Below are 9,909 nucleotides of genomic sequence, written 5' to 3'. Positions count from 1 at the left end.
GTATGTTTTTAAAAGGTTGTTCTGTTAAAACTACTTAAGAAACTCTTTCCACCAGATTTCACTTGTACCAGACTGACCATGTGTGCTATAGACACAGTATGAGCAGCCAGATATAACAAACATTCTCCCTTTTCCAGGCATATGATTTGTGACTTAGTATGAGCAGGGCAAAGGATAGAAAAGACTCTTAACATTCAAAAAGTATTCTACTCCCATCCTCAAGGTTATCCTGTGATTACCTGTCAAATTCCCACAGTTGTTTTGTGGCAAGGATTAAATTTCCCTTGGACCCCTGAAAGAAGCGCATGCTTACAGGTCAAATGCAACAGCCCTGAATCTGAATGCCTTTCCTTTGAACCATTTCTCAGGGTCGAGGAATCACAAAGATCCTAAGACTTGCAAAAGCCTTAACAGAACCTTTGAGAGCACTTTACATCAGGGCATTTTACATCCAAAATTCCTGAGTAGGGCTCAAACGGGGAAATGTGAAAATAATTTAGGATATTAAAGGGGCAAACAGTTTACCACTAAATAAATTACTCCAGAAACCCTTTGTCAGCTCAGGGGCCCAAGCATGCAATTTCTTCCCAAGAAGGAAGCTATACATGCAAACAAATGGAAATTAACTATGTAAAGCATTTATTAACTTATTCCTTATTATTTACAAGAGTAGAGTGCAGCAGGAGTACAGAAAATTCCAAACTGAAATCCATTACTAATTCAAAAGTCATTTAAAAGATTTATCTTCTTAATGATATTTTTATTAGATTACCAGATTATTTTGTATTTCCTAAATACAACAGCTGACAGTTGGCCAGAGTCGACTAAGTGACAGGAAAATCCAGAGCATAGAAATTAGCTGATGTGAGCCACAAGCAGAAAATCAAAATATAACCTTAAAAATGAGAACAGAGGGGGCTTCCTCATACCCAAAAGAGAGATTAATCACTGCCTGCACTTGCATACTTTTAAGAATATCTGGGTTAAGAAAGAACACAGATTTGTGAGCGATATGATAAATGTAAATAGAAATAAGACAAAGTAAGCACAGAATAAAGTGAATAAAGAGACAGAAGAGAATGGATGGACAAGGAAATTTGAAAACTGTATTTTTTGATTAGGTTCTTTTAAGAAATTCTGGTAGATAAGACTACTGACTTTCTTTGTTTTCTTAAGTTTGACAAAGAAAAAAAAAGACTAGTGACCATGGCTCCACCTTTTTAGAACAGATAAATAAATGCCTAGGAAGTACCTTTCGGAGAAACTAGAGAATATTTAATAGATAAGCATTTTCTCACCTAAGACCAAATATTTTTAAAATCCACAGAAATGTTCCTATTTATTTTCAGAAATTCATGCAGCCATGTTGGCACTGCTGTTCAACAAACTTCTTAAAGAAACAAGGGGGAATCATCCAGGTTTTTATATTTGGCTCATTATTTATAGACTGTTAACACTCATTTCTTGTTTTTACCTCAGGATCCAAGTTTCTGAAAACATACATTCTTGTCTTCTCCATCATTGCAAACAAATCAGGATTATCTTTGGCCCACTTCATATCCCAGACATCTCTTCGCTCCAATTTTAACAACTCTCCAACTACTTGCTGTCCTGTACTGTCCATTACTCGAGCATCCAAGTCAAAGAAAGTCAGAACTCCTGAGATATCTATGACAGCAAGATGGCTAAAAATAATGCAATTGGAGAAAAGGAAAAAACTATAAAATTACTATCAGCAATCATGAGAATAATTACCTACAGCCATTCTTCTTCAAAATCAGATTATCAGAAACCTGGAATACAGTAGAAATGGCTTAAATTTTTTAAAATAAATTTGATACAAGATATGGATTACTCTCCATTTTGCTCTCTTCTGAGGAAAATGTATCCAAAGAGATGAAACCAATGGGTATGAAATATAAAATAATCTCAATGCTTTTAAGTTTTAAGAGTAAAAATTATACTAGTACTTCCATATGCCCCATTAAAGACATTTAAACCAAATGCAGTATAAAATAAAACCATACTGAATTTTAAGACAAGTTCAATAGACACACCCATCTTTACATTTATTACATATAAATCTAACAATCCCAACTGATAATTCCTAAGTCTAACATCTACATGAGCAGAGTTTTCAGGCTTACCTAGAGTTGCAATTCAAGGATAACTGGTAGCCTCGACAATTAACAGAATATTTTTGAATCAAACCAACATTAGGTAGACTGTATCTCTGAATGGTGCCAGATTCACGACCCTATGGAAATTACTTTTGATTACTTAATTAAGCGTATGTGTATCATAATATTAAACTACAACTATCTCTCTCTATGTCTATACATTTGTCTTAAAACCAAAGTGATGTCACAGCAAATTCTCAATTCTAATAACGAATCATGTTCTTAAGTATATATTTATCTATTAATTTAATTAAACCTTTTTCAAACAGCTGAAGTATTCTAATTTTTTTCATGTAATGTTCAAGAAAGAAGTCAGAAACCTAGCACTTTAGTAATACACAAATTCTTCTATCACAAGGAAAAAAATCTAAAGTTATTTATATTTGTTATCTAGGTTAATATTCAGGGCACATTAAAAGCTAAAACAAAGTACTTGTTGAGTTAAATTACATATGTATATGAAAAATCAACAGAAGATCATATGAAATAACTGTTATGAAAGTCTAGGTTTTTATCCTATAGCCATCCATCTGATACTAGTTTTTAGCAAAAGGAAAGATGATCTGAATGCAGTGATACCATGAGTATTAGTTTAAATATGTTTTTTAAAAAAAAGCAGCATATAATTGTCTACACAACTCAGGGCAAATCTTAAAGTTGACAGATCAACAGTAAGTACAATGCCATGAGAGAACTGTGGGTTTCAAACCCTTGGCTGCTTCAGGCCATGGCAATGGGACAAAGTGGAAGCCTCCACACAGCTGATCTTCACCTCTCCTCTTTTTAATCAGAGAACCACTGCTTTTGCAGCTGAGTCTCATGAGGGCTTATCAGAAAGGAGGAAATACTATAGAAATATTACGCTCTTAAGATTTTTCCTCCCATAAAATTAGCTCATGGCTGAGGAATGTAACTAGAACTGGAATATATACTATTAAGGTTTTGTTTACATAATTCAAATGCAATAACCCCAGCAGCATTACTGTATTAAAGTAAACATTTATTTCTAAAATTAATATTTTCAAATCTTAGAGGTCAAGAGAAGACACTATGTCATTGATTCTATCTGAAAAATTCAGCTGAAATTTGCCGTAGGTTTCTCTCTTTTACTGGCTGGCAAACATGTTACCTCGTCATTCTAAGTCTTATGAAAGTAGCTGAGCCAAAGCACTTTCTCCAACATAAAATATCGGGCTACACAGAGGAGGAAACTTTCTAATACCTACTACCACCATGCAATCTGCCCCACATCCATCAACCTTCCACAGGACTCATTCCACTCAGTGTTAGAAACTGTAAGTGTAGCCTGTCTTCTCGTCTGGTCATCATTCTAATTGCTTTCATAAATAGCTGTTTTCGCAAATGGTTAATAATTTGTGAGGAAAGCTTTAAAACTTTCTTATTTCTTACACTGAACTTATATTCAGGGTACAGTAAAATTTGGGGCGCCCATAAGATGATATTCAAAACTTTACTGTAATTTTTTTTTTTAAGAGACAGGATTTCACTGTGTTCTCAGTCTGGTTTCCAACTCCTGGCCTCAAGCAATCCTCCTGCTTCCGCTTCCCAAGTAACTGTCATTACAGACATGGGGCACACACCTGGCTCCTATTTTTATAAACAATTATTATTCATAAAATAAGTTTTTGCAAAACTTACCACAATCAATATCTTATCTGATGCAGTTATGGCACAAATTGGATCCCTTGTGCCCTAAAATAAGTTAATCAATCATTACTATTCAACAAACATTTATTGAATAACTAATCTGGTACAAGGTAATATGCAATTCACTAAGCAGTCAATGTTTATTAACTTAACCAACATTTATTTACTGAGCACCTACTATGTGCCAAACACTGAAGTAAGCACTAGAGATATTCCGATGAAATCTTTACCCTCAGAGATTACTCAAAAGTCTATTGGGGAAGACAGTGAACTAAACACCTCCTTGCAGGACAGTATGATGAAAGAAGAGGTAGAAAGAGAGGTTATGAGAGCACAGAGAAAGGAGTATCTAACTTACACCAAGACAGGCAAAAACCTGAGCTCAGGCCTAAAAAAGAAAGAGCCAGCAGAAGGGTCAGCACATATTAAATTGAGGAAATGTAAGAAGGCATTGCACTGCAACAACCTGGACAAGTCTCTAGGGCATTACACTTGCTGAAAAAAGCCAATCTCAAAAAGTGACATACTATATGATTCTATTCATAAAACATTCTCAAAGTAACAAAACTACAGAGATGGAGAACATATTAGTGATTGCGAGGGGACAAGGATGGGGCTGGGCCCAGCTACTTGGGAGGCTGAGGCAGGAGCATTGCTTGAACCCAGGAGGCGGAGGTTGCAGTGAGCTGAGATCACGCCACTGCACTCCAGCCTGGGCAACAGTGCAAGACTCTGTCTCAGAAAAAAAAAGAAAAAGAAAAAGGAAAGACAAGAAAAGAAAAGAAAAGAAAATAGAAAAGAAATGAAAAGAAAGAAGAAAGAGATAAGATCCCTTATGGTGACAAAACTAGATAAACCTACACACACACCTATTAGCACACGTAAAAACGGCTGAAAACTGAGTAAGCTCATAGGCTAGTTACAGTACTGTGCCAACGTCAGTTTCCTGGTTTTGATACTCTACTGCACTTATATAAGATGTCACCACTGAAGAAAGCTGAGTGATGCGACTCTTTCTGCAATTTTCTATTAGCCTACAATTATTTCAAGATAAAATGTTTTTTATTAAAAATTTAAAAAACCAGTGTGATATATTCAGGAAATCTCAAGTTGTTTGCCACAGCTGGTATCTGAGGAATATGCTGGGAAGTGGGCCAGGGAGGCAGAGTAGTTGTGGCTATTTATACTTTACTCTGAAAAATATGGGAACTTACAGAAAGCTTATAAATGGGGAGGAACTATATGTAACATGATTAGATTTGCATTTTAGAAAGGTTGCAGTGGTCAGAAGTATGATAAATGGATTGGCATAGTGGGGATGGGGAAAACTGAAAGTAGAGAGACTATTCTGTTCGATATGGTAGCCACTAACCTGATGTCACCATTTAAATGTAAATTCCATTAATGAGAGTGAAATACAATTTAAAATTCAGTTCTTCAGCTGAACTAGCGATATTTTAAGTACTCAATAGCCACATATGGCTAGTGGCTACTGCACTGGAGAACAAAGATATACAGTATTTCCATTATCACAAAAAGTTCTATTGGGCAGCGTTGGATGGAAATTATTGCAGTGATGTAGGCAGAAACTAATGGCAGACCAAATTGATACAGAGATGGAAAGAGGAAAGCCAATTTGAAAGAAATTTAAGAGATAGAATCAAGATGCCTTGGTGATTTATTAGACATGGAAAGCAAGAGAAAATGAGTTCTCATGATTCTTGCGGAGATAGTGAAGACAACTACTGATATATAGACTATATATGGAGAAATGAATTGGGACGGAAGTTGAGTTCAGCCTCAGACAGATTAAACTTGGGGTGCTTTTGAGCTGCTCAATTTCTTGCTATCCAGACGGCAAGAAATATGTTATTCAGAAATAAAAAAAACTCAACATTGGAAAAATACATATTAGAGTCATTGGCATATGGTTAAAGGGGTGGATTTCAATAAGAACACTAAGAAGAGTGTATTAATAGGTTTTTTGTTTTTTTTTTAAAAAAAGGGTAGATGGCTTAGGGCTAGACATTAGGGAACATCACAATAAGTGATGCATAGATGAACCCTTGACAAAGAAGGCTCAGAAGGAAAAGCTAGAGACAAAGCCAGGAGTGTGGTTTCATGAAAGCCAAGAAGAAAAAAGTAGTCATTAAAAATATTAAATGTAATGTGTAGATCAAATAATATAGAGACAGAAAAAGACCTATTGGACTTGGCAATTCAAAGTCTTCTGAAAACCAGAATGCAATGAAGTGCAGATGGAATGTGCAGTAGGGGAAAGATGAATACAGAATAGTCTTTCAAGAAACTCAGCTATGAAAGGAGGAAGAGAGAATGCAGTAGCTGGAAGAAAATACATGATTGACAATGGAAACTTCTGTTGTTTTTAAGATGGCATCTATTTTAATTGATTTGAGGGTACAGGGGAAAAGCTGGTTGATGATGAATCAATTTTCCAAAACTTCCCTATCAAAGAGACTGTTTCTTATTCACCAGTAGATTCCCAGCACCTACTCCAATGTCTCACACTTAATAGACATTCAGAAAATACTTAATCGAAAAAAATGGATGGATACATAGATGACTAGACGAACTCTTGCATGTTCTAGCAGATACATCACTAGATCTGCTGTCAAAAAATTAAGCTTGAACCCTTGCTTTGTTACTTAATCATTTTATGATCCTGAGTAAATCAGTGAACTTCTCTATCAGTTTTCTAACCTATAAGAGAGGAGATGGCATGCTGCTTGACTTACAGAGTTTTGAGCATCGGATAAGAAATGAGACAACAGTTTTATAAACAATAGGCACTACTTTAAATACTCTGAGAAAACCATTTCAAAAACTATTTACTGAAATAGCAAATTATATTAGTTTCTAAACAAAAGCACATTTTCATAAAGAAACAGTTAACTATATTATCTGCAAAATATGTGCACTCACTAATGGTAGATGGACAGATAAAGACATAGACAGATGGGAAGGTGTGAGGAGGGGAGGAGGAGTTATGTTTTCCAATATTTTTAGATAATATGATTTTCTAAGTAGTATATTAGCCACTTATCACCATCTACCATCTTTATTTCAGTCTAAGAATTTTTAAGATCTAGGAAAAGTTTTCAGAAGAGAATTTTTTAAAATAATTGCTAAAATAATATCCTATTCACTGGGAACAAATTATTTTTCAGGTTTCAAAATAAAATTATAATATTTCAAATCTACAGATATTAACATTTTCTAGAAAAATTAAAATCACCTACTTGAATGGCTTTACTATAATCAAGCACACCATCCATTGATCCAGAAGGGGTATCATCAACATGATAAATTCTGCAAAAAAGATCAGAATTTCAAAGAAAATTTAAGTATAATTTATACTATTTCATAATCTCTAGAATAAACGACTAGATAACATCAATTAATACTTTTATTTAATATAAAAATTCTGATTAGAGTGTTCTCAACACAGTTAAATCTTAATGAAGATAAAAATTATCTACCAGGTGTTTACTAGTTATACAAATGATATGCTCCTGAAAGCTGTACCAAAAACATATCTGAACATTTAATCATATATTCCCAATGAATTTCATTAAGCCCAGAGAGATGTTTTACCTTACTCTCCATATGAGCATCAGTGAAGAGTAACATCTAATTCACTGGCTTTCTCTGCTGTTTCTCCATAATTTCTCTTCTAGCAATGTGTTTAATGAAAGTAAACTTAAGTGGATTTAGAAGGTTCTAATTAATGGAACTTCTGCGCTGAAGTAAAGAAGCCTTTCCTACCCTTTCCTGTATTAGGAAGAGGTATCACTTCTGGACATCCACTGTCTCTCTAGTACCTGTACCTATATTATTATTTTTAAAATAAATTTAAGGGGTATAAAAGTACAGTTCTGTTGTATGGATATATTGAGTAGTGGTGATGTCTGGGCTTTTAGTACAACCATGACCCAAGTAATGTACATTGTACACATTAAGTAATTTCTTATCCCTTACCCCCTACAACCCTCCCACCCTTCTGAGTCTCCAATGTCTATTATTCCACATTCTATGTCCATGTGTACACATTATTTAGCTTCCACTGGTGACTTTTGGCAAATAATTTAAGCTCATGTGTCTGTTTCCTCTCTGTAAAACAAGAATAATGAGCACTGATTAGATTTATGAAAGTGTCTGGCACATAAGAAGTACTCAATAAATGTTGGCTGTTATAACCATCATCAACTGTACTTTAGAGATGAGGAAACTGAGTTCTAGGGGGAACCTGCTCAAAGTTATTCAAACCAGCACACATATCCCAGGTAGAAATATAAGGAAATGCTGCCTTCTTGATTTAAACAAAAGTCACAATCTCTTTAGCAGACTACAAGAAGACACTCTGGAGAGGATAGGCTTTTTGCCCCAACTTTGTCCTAAGATCTATGTTCTCCCACAAGATTGTAGGCCTCTGCTCATTACTGCTACCACGGTAAGTCCGACCAGCATGAGGACTACCACACGCTGCCCTCAAAGAAGCCAAAGTCTTTTCCATTTGGTCTTCCAGCACCACTGAGAACACAAGATATAACATTTTTCAATGTTTTTTTCCTGCCTCCACATGAACTCACATACCCAACATACTTTTACTGAGGACCCACCTCCTATCTTAGCACAAGAGTGAGTCTTAAAGGGAAGGAAAGGGGAGTCTGAAGGAAGAGTGTGAAGGAAGATAATGATTCGAAAAAACACCTAGCATTTCTGTCATGACTCTACCACTCACTTCCGCCAACACAGGCCTATGTTCCCATTAAGAATCCTTAGGTTAAAACATTCAACAAAATGCTTTACTTACAGGCTTAGAGTAACAGCAGCAGAACAGCAAACACAGAGTATCACTAATAGAGACAACATAACTTACAAAACACCGTAAATGCTTCTTCAGTTTGAGACTACTGTGGGGGATCCCTCTATCCTGGCTTCTAACCTATCTGCTATGTGGCAGAGCCCTTTTTACCCCACTTACTAGAAGTAATTCCAACTCCAGACTCCTTGGAAACCAGGGCAAGAAAAAGAAGCTAAGTCCCCAGTTCACCCCACCTAAAGACTTCTTCCATATGTGTGTCTAAAGGCCTGCCTTTCCTCTGGTCACTGATATTAGAATCACCCACCCTCTTGGGAAGACATATACCACTAACGTATAGGAATAAAGCCTTAGTTAGATCCTTGGCTCTCAAGCGAATAATCATATTTTAGTATAGCATATTAACTCTAATCTGGTGGGGAGGGTGAGTGAGGACAGCCATTTCCTTATAAAAACACAGCCTTCCAATCTTTATCTCTAAGGGCTTTCTTTTATTACACTATGCTACCTCTCTTTTATTTTAATAAATTTAAACACATAAATTTTAAAGATAATCAAATTAATTGAAAAAATATTTCTACTAATCAAGACACTACAGTTATTAAGCATGACAATTTATAATTACTATGTCTGACTTAAATGTGATATGGTTGAGCTACTAAAAGGTATGTATCAAAAAATATACCTTTCTCTCCCTTCTTTTCGAGACCGTGTGATCTGATTAATTTCCAATGCTGTGAGCTTCTTTGCCACACAATACTGCCAGGTGTAAAATGCTTCTTTCGAGGCTGCTATCACATGGGTTTTTGTCATTGCAACAAACAGTGGTACTGTTAAAAATAACATTAAGATAATTTACAGTTACACAGAATTGCAAAATGTTTGTGCTGCAAAGGCCTTTAGTAATCACGGAGTTCAACCCCTTACTTTATAGGCAATATACCCCCACATAGTCTCAAAATACCCACACACGGTCTCTGAAATCAGAAAAGAATCAAAAGCTTGTGGAATCATACAAAAATACTAACTCAAAATAAATCAAAGACTCAATTGCAAGAGCTAAAAAACCATAAACACTACAAAGAAAACTTGGGAGTACATCTTTATGACCTTTGGTCAGGCAATAATTGGCTTCTTAGATATGACACCAAAAACACAAATGACAAAAGAAAAATCAGACAAATTGGAGTTCATTAAAATTAAAAATATTTGTGCTTC

The 9,909-nt window shown here is 35.3% G+C and overlaps 1 protein-coding gene across 2 annotated transcripts in view; it reads right to left on the bottom strand.

Moving 5' to 3' along the window:
• Positions 1 to 1,417: 1,417 nt before the first annotated feature.
• The window catches only part of WDR35 (WD repeat domain 35), a 52,582-nt gene continuing 44,090 nt past the window's right edge, over positions 1,418 to 9,909 (bottom strand). The window contains exons 10-14 of one of the 2 annotated variants that reach the window (XM_017893322.1): positions 9,377 to 9,521; positions 7,109 to 7,178; positions 3,840 to 3,893; positions 2,148 to 2,257; positions 1,418 to 1,685 (exon numbers count right to left, since the gene is read on the bottom strand). In XM_017893322.1, the coding sequence (XP_017748811.1) occupies positions 1,451 to 1,685; positions 2,148 to 2,257; positions 3,840 to 3,893; positions 7,109 to 7,178; positions 9,377 to 9,521 (614 nt within the window). In that variant the 3' untranslated portion in view covers positions 1,418 to 1,450. The remainder of the gene's footprint in view (positions 1,686 to 2,147; positions 2,258 to 3,839; positions 3,894 to 7,108; positions 7,179 to 9,376; positions 9,522 to 9,909) is intronic. The other variant, XM_017893324.1, reaches the window with a different exon arrangement.

The sequence above is a fragment of the Rhinopithecus bieti genome, unplaced genomic scaffold (assembly GCF_001698545.2).
Source record: "Rhinopithecus bieti isolate Rb0 unplaced genomic scaffold, ASM169854v2 scaffold_23816, whole genome shotgun sequence".
Taxonomy (NCBI): Eukaryota; Metazoa; Chordata; class Mammalia; order Primates; family Cercopithecidae; genus Rhinopithecus; species Rhinopithecus bieti.
Note: the sequence above shows the minus strand (reverse complement) of the source record. Positions and strands in the feature narration are given on the sequence as shown.